This window comes from Mizuhopecten yessoensis, unplaced genomic scaffold, assembly GCF_002113885.1.
Source record: "Mizuhopecten yessoensis strain PY_sf001 unplaced genomic scaffold, ASM211388v2 scaffold10621, whole genome shotgun sequence".
In the NCBI taxonomy this organism is placed as follows: domain Eukaryota; kingdom Metazoa; phylum Mollusca; class Bivalvia; order Pectinida; family Pectinidae; genus Mizuhopecten; species Mizuhopecten yessoensis.
The window spans coordinates 1,150,294-1,168,708 of record NW_018408638.1 but is presented as its reverse complement, the minus strand read 5'-3'; the positions used below and the strand labels follow the sequence as shown (position 1 = coordinate 1,168,708).

General features: G+C 36.2%; 1 protein-coding gene across 6 annotated transcripts in view; it reads left to right on the top strand.

Annotated features, from left to right (window-relative positions):
- The window catches only part of LOC110461441 (1-phosphatidylinositol 4,5-bisphosphate phosphodiesterase beta-4-like), a 101,507-nt gene that overhangs the window by 68,973 nt on the left and 14,119 nt on the right, over window positions 1-18,415 (top strand). For 4 of the 6 annotated variants that reach the window (XM_021514889.1, XM_021514891.1, XM_021514890.1 and 1 more), the window contains exons 15-24: window positions 2,310-2,394; window positions 2,766-2,856; window positions 3,902-4,036; window positions 9,590-9,768; window positions 10,195-10,336; window positions 14,970-15,069; window positions 15,855-15,927; window positions 16,779-16,882; window positions 17,283-17,385; window positions 18,228-18,392. In XM_021514889.1, the coding sequence (XP_021370564.1) occupies window positions 2,310-2,394; window positions 2,766-2,856; window positions 3,902-4,036; window positions 9,590-9,768; window positions 10,195-10,336; window positions 14,970-15,069; window positions 15,855-15,927; window positions 16,779-16,882; window positions 17,283-17,385; window positions 18,228-18,392 (1,177 nt within the window). Of the gene's footprint in view, window positions 1-2,309; window positions 2,395-2,765; window positions 2,857-3,901; window positions 4,037-9,589; window positions 9,769-10,194; window positions 10,337-11,949; window positions 12,035-14,969; window positions 15,070-15,854; window positions 15,928-16,778; window positions 16,883-17,282; window positions 17,386-18,227; window positions 18,393-18,415 lie in introns of all 6 variants that reach the window. The other 2 variants (XM_021514894.1, XM_021514893.1) reach the window with 2 other exon arrangements.

Genomic DNA, 18,415 nt, shown 5'->3' with positions numbered 1-18,415 from the left:
TTGTACCTTATCTGATTGTAGCTAACTAAATTGTACCTTATCTGATTTTAGCTAACTAAGTTGTACCTAATCTGATTGTAGCTAACTAAATCGTACCTAATCTGATTGTAGCTAACTAAATTGTACCTTATCTGATTTTAGCTAACTAAATCGTACCTAATCTGATTGAAGCTAACTAAATCGTACCTTATCTGATTGTAGCTAACTAAATTGTACCTTATCTAATTGTATCTAACTAAATTGTACCTTACCTTATCTGATTGTAGCTAACTAAATTGTACCTTATCTGATTGTAGCTAACTAAATTGTACCTTATCTAATTTTAACTAACTAAATTGTACCTAATCTGATTGTAGCTAACTAGATTGTAGCTAAATAAATTATACTTAATCTGATTGTAGCTAACTAAATTGCACATATATCTGATTGTAGCTAACTAAATTGTACCTTACCTTATCTGATTGTAGCTAACTAAATTGTACCTAATCTGATTGTAGCTAACTAGATAGATTGTAGATAACTTCATTGTACCTTATCTGATTGTAGCTAACTAAATCATACCTTATCTGATTGTAGCCAACTAAATTGTACCTTATCCGATTGTAGCTAATTAAATTGTACCTAATCTGATTGTAGCTAACTAAATCGTACCTAATCTGATTGTAGCTACCGTAAAAACCCATGTAATTTGCGCCTTTTTTGTTCAAAAATTTAATACCCAAAGTGGGGGTTGCGTAAAATACACAGGTATAAGCAATTTGAAGTTATTTTCATGAAAAGGTCGACGATTCTGGCAGACCGCCATCTTGGACACGAGATAATCTCCCTTGGTACACGGAACTCAAAAACAAACGACGATCAACACATTTGTTTAGGTCAAACATCAATAAAAGATACAATTGATACATACTGTGTTGTTACCTGAGTTGATGTGAAAAGCATTATTAAATAGGTAACCGTTAACAAAGAAAGTTTAGCCAAATTCCTATGCCAGAGAATGGCTGATCAACTTACGTTTCGACATCTCGGTGCATTTTCCCCATACTATCACGAAAATGTAGGCCCTAGTTGTTCAATTTAAGCTCCGTTCCTTGTAAGTTCTGTTAGGTTTTTTTTTCAAATCGCCTATGCGTACAGCATGTTTTTTTCCCGGCTCATTTTCATGTTGATCTCGCGTCTACCATTACGTAAACACGTGATTGATAATAACCTCGTGAATTATTTCAATATTTATTAAATGAAGCATCGTAAAAATAGTCTGCTTTAATTTTTTTTTTTTATAATCCCTTATCGGTCAAATCAGTCTGTATAGACAATGCAGTAGCTATAGGGCTTCGTAATTCACGCCACGTGTTGGTGAGTGAAAAAAACAACAACCCGTCTGTCGATCGCGACTGCAAATCATTTCAATTAGTAGAGCTATTGTTAATGGGTAATCACAGATATAGTGTTAGCTAATTACTCCATTGTAATTTGTATTGACTGTAGTGTTGAGAAGTGTCCATAATTTCGCTGAAGCATGCGATCCTACCTGGCCTATTGTCCACGACCAGACGATATTGGAGAAATTATGCCCTCCTGTTAACTTACCTGTAAATGCCGCAAAACCAGCAGTCATGACCACAGATGACCGATTTTAATAATTTGACAGTAGATTTTACTGTACTAAAAATTGTGTGGCCAAAAAATATCGCCAAACCACGGACTTAGATAATCTAATTCCGTGGCCAAACTGAACAGTGACATCACCTGGTTTGAAGTGACGATACCCAAGCCGCCATGATGAGCCCTTCTCACTGATCGTAATTATGATCAATAAAAGGTATCTTATTATGTCTTTCACCAGGAGATATTAACCAGCGGTTACTAAACGTCAAATTACTTATTAATTGTCTGAACAAACAACAAAATACACTTTTTAAGCAGTTTCTTCTTAGTTTTAACATCATTGTATCTGTTAACAATACTTATGAACTTACTTATATCCCGGAACTTGAACCTTTTTTTTTCTTTTTTTTTTGGTGCGCAAAATATTCGAGTAGAAGCTTTTTTGGGGTTTTTCAGCCTCAAAAAGTACCTGCGCAAATTACATGGGTTTTTACGGTAACTAAATTGTACCTAATCTGATTGTAGCTAACTTGATAGATTGTAGCTAACTTGACAGATTGTAGCTAAATAGATTGTGGTTTACTGGTAAATTTTGATGGAGAAATTCTTCGTACTGACATGTAAACTGTTATCAGGACATTCTCGTTTCATATTTTTTGTTAAGATTAGGGACAATAATTCCATGCTTTTTCTCATAATAGCAAACCTCAGCAGTACAAGATGGCCAAGTATTGTGAGGATATCCTCGGTGACTTCTTGTTGAAGCGACCCCTCGACTCGGTCCCGGTAATGTGCAATGGCAGATGCATCAAAAACTTATGTTCTATAATACTGTCTCTCCAGGCGTAAATTAAATAAGATAATAGTTTCTGTTTTACTCTTTCTACGATTGTGTGCTTAAATCATTTCAGATTCAATCCAGAAGTATTGGAAAGATTCAAAGATATAGAGATTGTTTTAAAAGAGATTGTTATTTTACGCATCAACATGGAATATCACCAATCAAACATTTTACCAAATTTCATAGAATTCATGTAGAACTCGTTGAAATTCTTCGGGCTCCTGTTCGCCTTCATTCGGTCTTAGGAAAAGTTGTGTCGAATCTTATGTCATGTCCTTTTTGAATCTTAGACATTTTACCTTTTACAAAATTTCAGCTTGAACCAGGAGTAGCACTTCCTTCCCCAAATCAACTTAGACGTAAAATACTGATAAAAAATAAAAGGTTGAAACCTGAGGTGGAGAAAAGTAAGTACATTCATGACAACAGTCACAGCCTCAAATGACCCCAGCTGTTGATAGGTTAACCCTGACAATAGTCAACTACCTAACGCAGACATTTTATAAATGCTTATCCCCAAAAGTTGTACTCCCTAACTATTCTGGTAGAGTGGTATGTGCAGAAAGGCAATTATCTTAGAACTAGAAGTTACAGCATCATGCAGTATTCATGATTTCTGCCATGATTAATTCTATATTTCATACATCTTTTTTCATTGAATTTTCCTGGAGCCAATAATTGCCTAACTGCAATGAAATGGGCCACCCCGAAAGAGAAGAGATTGATTATTTAGCTGACAATGTTTTATTTTTTTCTCATGAAAGAATCGCAAGTGTTCTGGTAAGTTATTCTTTGAAAAAAATCAGTGCCATTGTTTTGTAAAGCAAAGAATAAAATGGTATGGCAAAAAGATGTTATCTGAATAACCTGTCATATCTAAAACATATCCTGGGAATAACCTGTCATACCTAAAACATATCCTGGGAATAACTTGTCATACCTAAAACATATCCTGGGAATGAAAACTTGTCATACCTAAAACATATCCTGGGGATGAAAATGTTTTCATATTACATGTATTATCTAGAAACATATTTTTTCAGTATGTAAAATTTTGTTTTAATGAAAATACTGCTACAAGAAGCCCAGGAAAACGTGAAAATGTGTGAAATGTAGAATAAATCTAAGCAAATCGCAAATACTTGCGACATGATTCTGTATGTCATGATATAAATGTTTATGACAAACTCATGTTACAGTTTCATTGTCAGCTTTTGTTGTCTTGGTGACCAATCGTGACCTTACATTTCCAAACCCAATGGGAGATATATAAAGGATGTGGATAAGTGGTCATTTGAATAACCTGTCACAAAGTGTTAACAAAGATTTGTATTGAGGGACACGACCAAGGTTGGAATACCTGGTAATTAATATTGCAGACAAACTAGGTTAAGATCAACTGCATTCTGCTGTGATTGTATGACAGCACACTGTGTAACGTTGTTTCCACAGAGAACCTGGAGCTGTTCTTGAAGGGTCAGGAACAGTTAAACGAGGACGCCGAACCAGGGGAGGACCCAAGTGTGATGATCGCCAGTGTTGATGGCGAGGAGGGACCACTTAATGGTAAATGGACATTCTGTAAAGGTACCAAAATTTCACTGATTTCAAATGTTGTACGATTTCTGTTCAGTGGAAGTTTCAGTTCCGTGGATTTATTGGTGTGGTGGTAAAACTACGTTCTTTTATTGTCTTTTTTTTCGAATTTCATTTTCACATTATGCATAAGGGATGAAACAATATATTGACATTTCTGTACACCGAACGATTTATAGATTAAACATACATGTATTGATAACTACCTTGCTAAAAATTGATAAAGTCTTTGAGACGTGATATAAATCATCACTGTCTTTACTTATTGTATACAGTACCTGTTGGTCACCAGAAATTGTCTGTAGAGTGATTTCCAGACAACTCCATTTAGGTACAAAAATGATTCGTAATATTCTTTTACCTCCTACCTGTGCTGTGCTGTTTTGTAGAGGTTCTTTCCTCTAACTCATAGCTGTCGGCCTTCACTCATTAGGAGGGAGACTCCCTCATTTTGACAAAAGTTTACCAATCTTCCTCAAAACTCCCTCATTCAAGATTAAACTTGCACAAACTCAAAATCTACATCCTGTTGTCAAATGATCTCCTAGTTACTGCAGAGTGTGTGTAGTGATTATAACAGGTGTGTCTGAATCAAATGAATGCTTTTTGGAGTAAATTTTGATACATAAAAAGGGAAAGATAAATTGAGCAAAGCGGTTTCAGTCATGTTCACGCACTTTCTCCCTCAATGGAAATGTGGAATGAGGGAGATCTCCCTCATCGAAGGTTTCAGAGGTTGACACCTATGGTAACTAAAAAACTAGTCGTATCATTATAGCTATATTGAGATACATATTGTTTCATCCCTATTATGTATGCTAACTTTATAATCTGGCTGATGTAATTAAATCTATCACTCTCCGTTGTAGAAAAACTATGAAAATTAAATCCACGTGAAGTACCTTTACAGTACTGCAGTCATTTATTGTCACATAAATACAGATTTTCATCATTAACTTTTTTATTGGGGAGAATTTGGTGTAGGTAAATAAACAATAAGAGACACATTTCCTGCATTCAGTTTACCTTAATACATATTTAAAGAATATTTCATTCACTAAAACAGAGTAAGGGACTTTTTAGGTCACCTGAGCTTTAGCTCAAGTGACCTATTGCTATCCGTTTTCGTCCGTCGTCGTCCGTCGTCCGTTAACATTTTACATTTCAAACTTAAAGTCAAGTTCTGCTGGGCCGATTGAACTGAAAGTTGGTAGGAATGATCGCCTCATGGTCCTGACAAAGTGTTGTTATTTTTCGGGTCGATCAGAAATCCAATATGGCCGCCACGGCCGCCATTTTGAAAACCTATTTCAAACTTAAAGTCAAGTTCTGCTGGACCGATTGAACTGAAAGTTGGTAGGAATGATCGCCTCATGGTCCTGACAAAGTGTTGTTATTTTTCGGGTCGATCAGAAATCCAATATGGCCGCCACGGCCGCCATTTTGAAAACCTATTTCAAACTTANCTATTTCAAACTTAAAGTCAAGTTCTGCTAGGCCGATTGAACTGAAACTTTGTAGGAATGATCAGCTCATGGTCCTGACAAAGTGTTGTTATTTTTCGGGTCAATCAGAAATACAATTTGGCTGCCATGGCCGCTATTTTGCTACTAAATTCTAATAGGCCGATCTCACTTAAAATTGGTCTAGGAATGATCAGCTCATGGTCCTGACAAAGTTAAGTTAACATTATACTATTTTTTACTCAAATTGGTACATATTTCAACAACAACAAAAAATACTGTAGACTCAGGTGACCGTTAAGACCCATGGGCCTCTTGTTTATTGTAACTCCTGTTTTGATAACGACTGCTCTGATCTAACAATGGACAGAGATATATCTGTCTGTAACATGAGTTCTATAGAGGTGTTTTTGTTCATACTAATAGTAGTACACAATCTAAACAGCTAACATCAAAGTTCCAGTTTTGACAATAGCTGCCATGTCCTCTGATTGTGATTGGCTGAGGCATGTGTATTTTATACCTCCAGTGCTTTGATTGGCTGAGGCTATTATTCAAGTAGTTGTACCTCCAGTGCTGTGATTGGCTGAGGCTTTTATACATGTAGTTGTACCTCCAGTGCTAATCGACTATGTGATTGGCTGAGGCTTTTATACGTGTAGTTTATATCTCCAGTGCTGTGATTGGCTGATGTTTTTATACATGTAGTTGTACCTCCAGTACTGTGATTGGCTGATGTTTTTATACATGTAGATGTAACTCCAGTGCTGTGATTGGCTGATGTTTTTAGCTCACCTGGTCCGAAGTCATGAACGACTGAGCAGATTTTGACCAAATTTGGTCAGAATCATCCTTGGGGGAAGGGGAACAAATTTTGTATAAACGGTGGGTCTGGCCCCCTAGGGACCTGAGGGGCGGGGCCCAATAGGGGAAACATAGCAAATTGTTTAAAATCCTTCTCCTTCTGTAGGAATGAAAAGATTTGGTCCATATTTGGTCTAAAGCATTATTGGGTGAAGGGGAACCAATTTTGTATAAACGGTGGCCCGGGTCTGGCCCCTGAGGGGCCTTAGGGGTGGGGCCCAATAGGGGAAACATAGCAAATTGTTTAAAATCCTTCTTCTTCTGTAGGAAGAAAAAGATCTGTTGCATATTTGGTCTGAAGCATCCTTGGGTGAAAGGGAACCAATTTTGTATAAACCGTTGGTCTGGCCTCCCCAGGGGCCTGAGGGGCGGGGCCCAATAGGGGAAACATAGTAAATTATTCTTTAAAATCCTTCTTCTTTTATAGGGATGAAAGGATTTTATCCATATTTGGTCTAAAGCATCCTTGGGTGAAGGGGAACCAATTTTATATAAACCGAGGGTCTGGCGCCCCATGGGAATGAGGGGTGGGACCCAATAGGGAAACATAGCAAATTATTCTTTAAAATCCTTCTTCTTTTGTAGGAATTAAAGGATTTGGTCCATATTTGTTGTGGAGCATCCTTTGGTAAAGGGGAACCAGTTTTGTATAAACGGTGGGTGTGGCCCCCCTGGGATCTGAGGGGTGGGGCCCAATAGGGGAAATAGAGGTAAAACCTTTATAATCCTTCTTCTACCATAGGTATTAAGGGATATTATCCTTATTTAGTCTGGAGCATCATTGGGCAAAAGGGACTCAATTTCGTATAAACATTGAGTGTGGCCCCCCCCTGTGGGCAGAAGGGAGGGGCCGTATAGGGGAAACATAGCAAATTCTTCAAAATCCTTCTTCTTTTGTAGGAATGACAGGATTTTGTCCAAATTTGGTATGAAGCACCCATGGGTCAAGGGGAACCAATTTTATATATTCTAATGGGCCAAGAGGACCCAATTTTGTATAAGCAGTTGGTGTGGTCTCCCAGGGTACAGAAGGGCGGGGCCCAATAGGAGAAATAGAGGTAAAACCTTTAAAATCCTTCTACGACCATCAGGATTAAGGGATTTTATCCTAATTTAGTCTGGAGCAGCCTTTGGTCAAGGGGACTCAATTTTGTATAATTGGTGGGTATAACCTCCCTAGGGGCATAGGGGTAGTGCTCTGTTTGAAGTTTGTTCTCGCTATATCTCAAGTACTGGATGGATCTTTCTGAAATTTCATATGTACTTACAGCACCTACCGTGGAGTGCTATATCTTAACTTCATACCACTTAATTTAAACATATTCAGGTGAGCGATACAGGCCCTCTGGGCCTCTTGTTATACATGTAGTTGTACCTCCAGTGCTGTGATTGTCTGAGACTTTTATACAGTAGTTGTACCTCCAGTGCTGTGATTGGCTGAGGCTTTTATACATAAAGTTGTACCTCCAGTGTTAATAGACTATGTGATTGGCTGAGGCTTTTATACATGTAGTTGTACCTCCAGTGTTAATAGACTATGTGATTGGCTGAGACTTTTATACAGTAGTTGTACCTCCAGTGCTGTGATTGGCTGAGGCTTTTATACATATAGTTGTACCTCCAGTGTTAATAGACTATGTGATTGGCTGAGGCTTTTATACATGTAGTTGTACCTCCAGTGCTGTGATTGACTGATGTGTTTATACATATAGTTGTACCTCCAGTGTTAATAGACTCTGTGATTGGCTGAGGCTTTTATACATAAAGTTGTACCTCCAGTGTTAATAGACTATGTTATTGGCTGAGGCTTTTATACATGTAGTTGTCCCTCCAGTGTTAATAGACTATGTGATTGGCTGAGACTTTTATACAGTAGTTGTACCTCCAGTGCTGTGATTGGCTGATGTTTTTATACAAGTAGTTGTACCCCCAGTGCTGTGATTGACTGATGTTTTTATACATATAGTTGTACCTCCAGTGCTGTGATTGACTGATGTGTTTATACATATAGTTGTACCTCCAGTGCTGTGATTGACTGATGTGTTTATACATATAGTTGTACCTCCAGTGTTTATAGACTATGTGATTGGCTGAGACTTTTATACAGTAGTTGTACCTCCAGTGCTGCGATTGGCTGAGGCTTTTATACATATAGTTGTCCCTCCAGTGTTAATAGACTATGTGATTGGCTTAGGCTTTTATACATGTAGTTGTACCTCCAGTGTTAATAGACTATGTGATTGGCTGAGACTTTTATACAGTAGTTGTGCCTCCAGTGCTGTGATTGGCTGAGGCTTTTAAACATGTAATTGTACCTCCAGTGCTGTGATTGGCTGAGTCTTTTAAACATGTAGTTGTTCCTTCAGTTCTGTGATTGGCTGAGTCTTGTATACATGTAGTTGTACCTCCATTGCTAATTGACTATTTTTTTGTGTATTTTGTGGGAATGATACATTTATTTTTTTATGTGAATGTAACATGGTGAAAGCTCAGTTGCCACAGATCTACATCTTTTATTGCATGGGAGGGAACTTCCTGTGGATCTCTGTTACTGCTTTCCTCATGATCTAACAAGGAAACATAAATCTGCTGAAACATATGTAGTTTAAAGATTCACACTTTGTATTCTAACATCCTAAAATCAGTCTGCTTTCTGTAATCACTAGAAATGTAGAAATTTTGCATGATATGTTGTTGGTTGGTAGGTGGAATATATACAAGCTTGTATAATTGAATATTAGTTTTAGTTTTGCATGTTTATATACATTGTAATATGTTAATTATAGCCAGTTTGTTGTAATATTATTGGTATCTGAATCTTACAGTTTATAAGTGCGTGCATTTCTCAAATAGAAAAAGCTATCTTTTTTAACCGGCTGTACGTGTTTGGCACTGCGCTGTTGACTTTGGATACAAAATGGAGGATGTATTTTACAACCTCATCTCTATAATGGCTGCATATATAACTTGTTGTATGCTTTCTAAATGATATATCATGTAGTCCAATCTCAGTTATTATTAATTCATCCAGTTCTGTAACCTAAAACACTGCATAAATAAACAAGGAAATCTTGATAATTTACCCAGATCTGGCTTGTTAAGGACATGGCTGAAAACAATTAATGTAGATGTCGTGCTAAAGATAACTTGTAGATTGCTGTGCTTGAACGGTAAACTTGATGTTTCGGTGGGTTTTCGCCTGTCCTTGTTTTGATAGACTTGGACCCCAGTGTCATCAACCTGGACACTGACGCTCACCCCGAGTTTAAGATGCCAAAGACAAAGCCAGTTGTGAGTGAACCAACTCTGGAGCTGGCAGAGGAAGTGACCAATAACAAGATGTCTACCAGTAGTGATAGCTTTAAGTTCAACGACAAAAAGGTGGTAGAAGGAGAGGTGATTAAATTTGGCAGTTTTTATATTTATTCCCCTCAGTCAACTTTTGTTAATCATATAAAGTGTTTACATACAAACATTTTTATAAGAAATTAAGGTCATATTTTAAAGAGATAGTACCTCTAATGAATTGTTAAAATATCAAACACTTAATACATTTGAATGATTCTAGCTACCAGTCTCTGCAAAGTACAGGGGGGAAAATGGAATGATTTAAATCTTTAAAAAATATGAATTCCGCTCTAGGATTTGAGACGGAGCACACCATCTGAGTCTGAGCAAAGGAATGGATTCCTGTTTACAGATTCTGTTATCTTCCAGCTTTTTCTAGGTGCAGACCAAACATGCTGCATCATTGTGAAGTTGACAAATTTTCTAGTAGAAAATACATTTATATATATATCTCTCTTTCTTTCTGTGTGACAGGGGAGTCTTACAGCAGACGAGGAGGCAGCATTAATGTCAGCGTACCACTACAGTGGCGCCACCACCAACATCCATCCCTATCTGTCAGCAATGGTCAACTATGCCCAGCCAATCAAGTTCAACGGCTTTGATGTAGCTGAAGGTATGGCTAGTTTGATCTAGAGCTGCAGCCTTGTGTTCTACTACACATCCTCTGTACCTCTTCTCTCCTCATCATAACAATACTGCTTTAGGGTTGGCCATCAAAATTGAAACTGTACTTCATGTTACAGAGTAGTATGAGACCTGATATACTTTTGCAATAAAATATATAAAAATGAATTTGAGTAAGGATTTTTCCTCTTTCAAATAATTTTTGACATTGTGTAGAGTGACTTCCCTTCAATTCTTTTGGTAATTTTATACCTCTCTGTCGTTTATCCATTGCCCATCAAAGTCTACAAGTGTGGAAAAATATCTTCTCAGATGTTTCTCGCCAGTCTGGTCTACGAAGGCCCAGGATGATGATATTTGGCCAATATTATGCTAAGATGAAGCACTACAAAGTTTGATCAAATGAATGACCTTCGTCCATATTCAAGGTCACAGCAGGGTCAAATATGTTTAAACCTTTTAAACAATTTCTTCTTAATAACCAAGAGGTCTAGGGTGTTGATATTTGGCCAATAGCATGCTTGGATAAAGGACTACCAAGTTTGTTCAAATGAATGACCTTCGGCCATATTCAAGGTCACAGGGGTCAATTGACATAAAAACCTTTCAACAACTTCTTCTGTATAACCAAAAGGTCCAGGGTGATGATATATGGCCAGAAGAATGTTGGCATTAAGGGCTACCAAGTTTGTTCAAACAAATGTCTTTCACTAATATTCAAGGTCACAGGGGTCAAATATGTTGAAATATTTAAACGACTTCTGATGAAGAACTAAAGCATACAGGTTGATTGCTTGTAGATGTGAATGACGACACACTTTCATGGTCACATCTGGTCTATAGTGCATAAATCTTTAATAGTCATCTTCTCAATAAACAAAAGGTATAAGGTGGTGATATTTGGCAAGTTGCATTTTGGGAAGAAGGGCTATGAAGTTTGTCCAACTTACTGTCCATGTTTGACTTTTTAAGGTCACAGGCATCAAATTTGTTTTAGTCGTTTAACAGGTTCTTCTGAATGACTTGAAGTCAAGACACAGATTTTTTGCCTGAAGCTTTATTATAGTCCACTTTTAAGTTTACAATTGTGAGATTAATACCAGGTGAGCGATGCAGGCCCATTGGGCCTCTTGTTATGACCCGCCATAAAATGGGGGGGCATATAGTGTTGCCCATGTTCATTGCGTCCCAATTCAAACACTCAGCAACTTCATTCTTTCACAGATTTTCATCAAACTTTATACAAAGGGGGCATTCATGTCTTACAGACATTTTCTAGTTTCCTTAAAAATGTTTTACCTTTATGAAAATACAACATCAGGAAAGCATGTGTCAAGAGTATCTTTAAGTACTTCTATTGCATTTTGATTGTGAAAATATGGGTGAAAGTAATGCTGTTGGAATGGTAACTGTCAAATAATGGTATAGAATTCTCCATAGCAGTTTTCTTATCTTATAATAGAGCTGTGAAATAACTGTGTTTTGAATGGCGATTCCTTTTGGTAAGGGTAGATGCTGGTTTGTGATCGGTGGGCAGTTGATGTCTCTGGCTACAGTTTGATACAGTAGACAATGAATAAAAATGGCTACCTTGTATTTCAGAAAGAAATATTCACTATCACATGTCGTCCTTCAATGAGAGTACCGGCCTGGGCTACCTGAAATCTCACGCTGTTGAGTTAGTCAAGTATCCTTCATGTTAATGACTGGGACTATTTTTGCATGTGTTGTCACGGAATGTTGTCTGGTTACTGTTGTTATGGTGGCCTTTCGTCGCCATGTCACTTGTCACCTAGTTGTCTGTTCCATGTTTGTTGCATGATTGTATTATTTTCCTTTTTATTTTGGTGGATGTTGTCTTGTGACTTTTTCTAAGTAGACATTTTCATAGTACTGTTCTGTTGATTTTGATGTATGTTTTGATGGTTTTCCTTTCTCACTGATCTTTAAGTATTTCTCTGACCTTCCTATCTACCTAACATAAATCACTGTTATTTTTCCTAATGACAATAAATCTAGAAGTTCTATTGCTGCTATTACAAGTTTTGTTTGTTAGGATAAAAGTTTGGATAATCTTTATAAAACATTGCTTCCATAAATGCTGGATGTCTGAGTTACGAGGGACTTGTATTGATACATAGACCTTTACATGGATGTAGAGGCGGGGGTATTCGTGACAGTACACATAGTGACAGATGTTGGTATACTCTGTAACATATAATTAACAAATTTTGCATTTGAGTACTTTTTCGAAGGATGGAGTGTCACACTTTGTAAATTTTGATTGTTCGCAATACTTTGCCTTGTTTGTATTGTAACACAATGACGGCACCCTTGCAGTGCTGAAAGTAACTCTGCCAATATTGTTGAAAAAGTTTGTCTTCATTTTGAGACACTGATGTCGGATAATCTGTGTAAAGATCTCCCGAGTACACGTACCAAGAACACCAGTATGTATACCCACAACTCGGAGTGTCCGAGGAATTAATCATTGTCCCATAATCAACAGATAACGTTTTGACCGGGTACTTCATCACTTCTGAAATCCTTTATTGTTCAACTCAAAAAACTTCACTATATATCTGAACTTATCGGCCTTTGTGAAATCAGATTTTGTAAACACAACATCACATTATAAAGAAAAATACACAGCAGATGAATACCGCTGGCTAACAAATATCACAGCAAAAATTATCTGCTAACGATTTAATGAACAGTATCATATTCAGGTGAAAGTGAAAAAATCAAACATAGTTGTATTCAATGTAAGAAAATGAAAATAGTGAATTCACAACTCCATTACATAATGTGTTGCAAGTAATTACTCCCGACATTTTGAAGGGTGCCAGACGTTACAGAGATGAATAAAGAGTACCAAATTTATTCTGGAAGAGATTGACCCAAAGGTTGTTAATCATACCCCTAACTGAATGAACAGGGTACATGGTGATGGCTTAGTCAGTGCACCTGTCTGTCTGTGTGTACGTCCATAGTCAAAAAGCTTCTGTATAAGATATCATATGAACCCCTGTACACAGTTAGTTGAAATCTACACTGTTGTATAGTAATATTGAGTTCTACTTCTGATTGGATTTTGGTGGTCATCAGTCAAGGTAATGGGTCAAAGATCACACTTTACCACTTTTGAAGTAAAAAGCTTGTGTACGAGATATCTCACAAACCCCTCAATAAAATTTAAATTCATCTTTGCACCATAGTATGGTAACATTGAGTTATACACCTGATTACATTTTGGTGCTCATCCGTCACGGTTTAAGGGTCAAAGATCACAGGCAAAGCGCGGTGAGGGTGGGGTGAATCTATATGAGCCTTCACTGCTTTTATTTCATTCTGTCATGCATGATTGTGCTTGAATATAATATGGGTTTTACCTGTCCCGAAGGGCGGAATGAGCTTACGCTGCGATGTGCTGTCTGGTGTCCTTCTCTCTGGCTTCAACTTTTTATGTTAATTCAATTTGACTCCCTCCAAAGTAGGACCAGCAGGGTGATGATATTTGGCCCAGTTAAATGGAGAGATAGAGGGCTAGCAATTTTTTTTTCAAACAAATTACCTTGACCCACTTTCAGGGTTACAGGGGTCTAATTTGTTATAACAACATCTTCTATATAACCAAATGGAATAGGGAGATGATAATTGGCCAGAACATTGCTGGGATGAATGATGATGAAGTTTGTTCTAATAAATGACTGACATTTTCAAGGTCACATGGTTCCAATTTTTAATAAAAGTTTAAATAACTTATTCTGAATAACCAAAAGGCAAAGGGTAATGATATTTGGCCAGTAGCTTGCTGGGATACTGGACTACCAAGAGAGTTCAAATGAATGACCTTGGCCTACTTTTAAATTCACAGGGTTAAATTTGTAAAAACTTTACAACAATATCTTGTCAATCAGCAAATGACTTGATGGTCAGTAGCTTTCTATGATGAATGGCAATGAAGTTTGTTCAAATGATAGACTTTGACCTATTTTCAAGGTAACAAGGATCAGACATGTAAAACCCTTTAAACCATGTCCTGTTAATAATCAAGAGGTCTAAGTTCATGATGTTTAGCTTGTTGCATGCTATAGTAAACGGCTTTTAAAGTTGTTCTCTTGAATATTATTGTAACACGACTATAAATGTCACAGCATTGCGTACCATGTGAGTGATACAGGCCAATTAGGACTCTTGTTACTTATTTGTCTTGTTCAGGCATTTTCTGTTGGAACTGCATTCCTTGTTTGCTGAAATGTTTTGAAGACATGCTCAGTAATGCTGCTTTCTTCTCCATAAGCAAGTCATTTCATTATTGTATCAATGTTGTGATTTCCATGTACTGTGTAGTCCTTGTATGGCAGAGTGACCCAATTTGTAACAAAATATTGAAAATAAAGATGAAAAATGTAAATGTTTTCATGATCAAATTGCAAACCCTGTTTCAAGTAAAAAACTACTGGTGTAGGTATAGCAAGTGATAACATTTAACAGTAGTATACCTTGTTTGATTATAGACACGATTGTAGGTTTGTTTGCATGCTTTGTTTTGTATGATACAGCAGTATTGTTTGATAATAGACACGATTTGTTGGCATGCTTTGTTTTGTGTGATACAGCTGTAAATAATCACTTCCACATGTCCTCCTTCAATGAGACTGCTGCCAATGCTATACTGAGGCATGCCATTCACTCGGGAACTTGTTCTGGGATCATTGAGTATCCTTCTACTTTAGTATTAGCCCATTATAACTACTTACACAAAACTTAGCATTGTTATCTCCCTTTAAATCCAAAACTTAGCATTGTTATCTCCCTTACTACACAAAACTAGCATTCTTATCTCCCTTTCAATCCAAATCTTATCATTGTTATCTCCCTTTATTATTGTACTTCCATATTTTGTCTGTTGTTTCTTGAAACAATAAATTTAAAAAACTCCTCCACCCTCAAAAAGATAAATTAAATAAAAATCAGAATTCAATGTACATTTCCATGTACAATTTGGACTGTATTTAAAAAAACGATGTAGGTCTGATATTGGAAACATGATTAATGTACTTTGGACTTTGTCCAGGTGAAAGTCACTAATGCATGGCTCTAGTATATTGAACCAGCATACTTTGTACCCTTCCATCATGGTTAACGTTATAGCATTGCATGATTTCCTTTCCTATTTTGGTGTTTGGATGAAAGATAAGCTTAGATGTTTGTCATTACAATAGATATAGTTTTGAGGTATTTCTTCTTCGTGTCACCTTATTTGTTTATGTCTAACCTACCTGTCACCTTATTTTTATATGTCTAACCTACCTGTCAATGCAGAATACTTCAGCTCTAACGTACCACATTCTAATTACAGAATGGGTTCTCATTAAGAAAATTAAGTCCTATATTGTCGATGTACAAAATTGTCTACCTAGAATATAGCCGAGAAAGTATTTAAATTCTAATTAACATGACAGAGAAGTTTTAATGTAAGTAGGACCTTGACAAAGAAACAGCTACAACAAACGCCAGATGAGTCGGATTTATCCCCGAGGCAGCCGGGTAGACTCGGGCAATTACATGCCACAGGTAATACATAGTAATACATGTAATATGACGGAATGTAGTAACAGTAATACATGTAATGTAATAGTAATTCATTAATGTTATGGTAATACATGTGATAGAATGGTAATATATGTAATAGAATGGTAATACATGTAATATAACGGTAATACATGTAATAGAATGATAATACATGTAATAGAATGGTAATACATATAATGTAATAGTAATACATGTAATGTAATAGTAATACATGTAATATGACGGAATGTAACGGTAATACATGAAAAGGAATATTAACACATGTAATGTAATAGTAATACATGTAATATAACGGAATGTAATAGTAATACATGTAATGTAATAGTAATACATGTAATATGACGGAATGTAACGGTAATACATGAAAAGGAATAGTAATACATGTAATGTAATAGTAATACATGTAATGTAATAGTAATACATGTAATGTAATAGTAATACATGTAATATAACGGTATGAAACGGTAATACATGTAATGTAATAGTAATACATGTAATGTAATAGTAATACATGTAATATAACGGAATGAAAGGGTAATACATTTAATGTAATAGTAATACATTAATGTTATGGATTTTGTCAGTTTTGTGCTGGTGACTCCTAAATTCCAGGGACATTTCACAGTGAACTGGAAGTATTGTGTAAACATACCATTTGAAATCATAGAAAAATGGAAAATAGCAAAAGGGAGATGGCCTGGAACATATGTATCTGTTAGATGAACGTCTTATTTAACTTACCTGTAGATGGTAAAATTTCTCTGTAATGCCTGATTCAACTTAACTGTACAACCTTGTAAACCATCTATGACTTTATCACTTGACCTCTACAGTTGTTCTGGAATGCTGGATGTCAAATGGTTGCCCTGAACTTCCAGACTCCAGATATAGCAATGCAGCTCAACCAGGGCAAATTTGAGTACAACGGTAACTGTGGGTATGTATCATCACACATTTGATAAGTAGGTTATATCTATAGGTATGTATAACCAACGTGACAAGAAAACTACCACAACTCCAGCTCATTAACCTCCAGCCAAGGATTCTCAACTTCATTGTGGAGGGCCAACAGCACCAAACTAATAGGGTGGAACTAGTGACAATAATAATAATGTATGCCTTAACTTTGGATCAAACCAGCTAGGCTCTCATTCAGACACTGTTGCCAATAAGCTCAAGAAAATCCCTCCAGCCAAAGTTAGTAAGGGAACTTTGACATAAAGTACACATATTTTATATGAATATCTTTTGAAACAAGAAACATTTTAATAATAATGTTGAAATCCATGTTTAGATTGTTTGATAGATGTCTTTGACAAAATTTTGCTGGATTTCAGGTATTTATTAAAACCAGATTTTATGCGACGGCCAGACAGAACATTTGAACCATTCTCAGAGAGTCCTGTAGATGGAGTTATTGCAGCACATTGCTCTGTACAGGTAAGGTATTCATATATATATATAACACACACAGAGCTTCATACAGGTAGGGTATCTATATATATATAACACAGCTTCATACAGGTATGGTATTCATATATATATAACACACAAAGCTTCGTACAGGTATGGTATCAATATACATAACAAACAGCTTCATACAGGTATGATATTCATATATAACACACACAGCTTTATACAGGTAAAGTATTCATATATATATATATATATATAGCACACAACTTCATACAGGTAAGGTATTCATATATATATATAGCACACAACTTCATACAGCTAAGGTATTCATATATAGAGCACATACAGCTTCATACAGGTATGGTATTCATATAGATAGCATATAGCTTCATACAGGTATGATATTCATATATAACACACACAGCTTTATACAGGTAAAGTATTCATATATATATATATATATATATAACAGACTGTAACTTCATACAGGTAAGGTATTCATATATAATTATATATATATAACACATACAGCTTCATACAGGTATGGTATTCATATAGATAACACACAGCTTCATACAGGTATGGTATTTATATAGATAACACAGCTTCATACAGGTATGATATTTATATAGATAACACACAGCTTCATACAGGTATGGCATTCTTGTGAAATATAACAGTAATTTGTAAAGAAACAAAGGAAATCCTTTATTTATCATTCATATGAATAAAAATCAATGACAAAATTATTTCTTTATTCAATTTGTAAAATGATGTTTATTTCCCATGACCAGTTTCCATTAGTGACTGATTGTTATTTTGGCCTAGGTATGAGAAATACTAACGACGATTACTTCCCTCTCTAGGTGATATCGGGACAGTTTTTGTCTGACAAGAAGATAGGAACATTTGTTGAGGTAGACATGTACGGTCTACCGACTGACACCATCCGAAAGGAATTCCGTACCAAAGTAGTGGCGTCCAATGGCCTCAATCCTGTATATAACGCAGAAGAATTTGTCTTCAGAAAGGTCAGACTTCTTCCCTACAAACT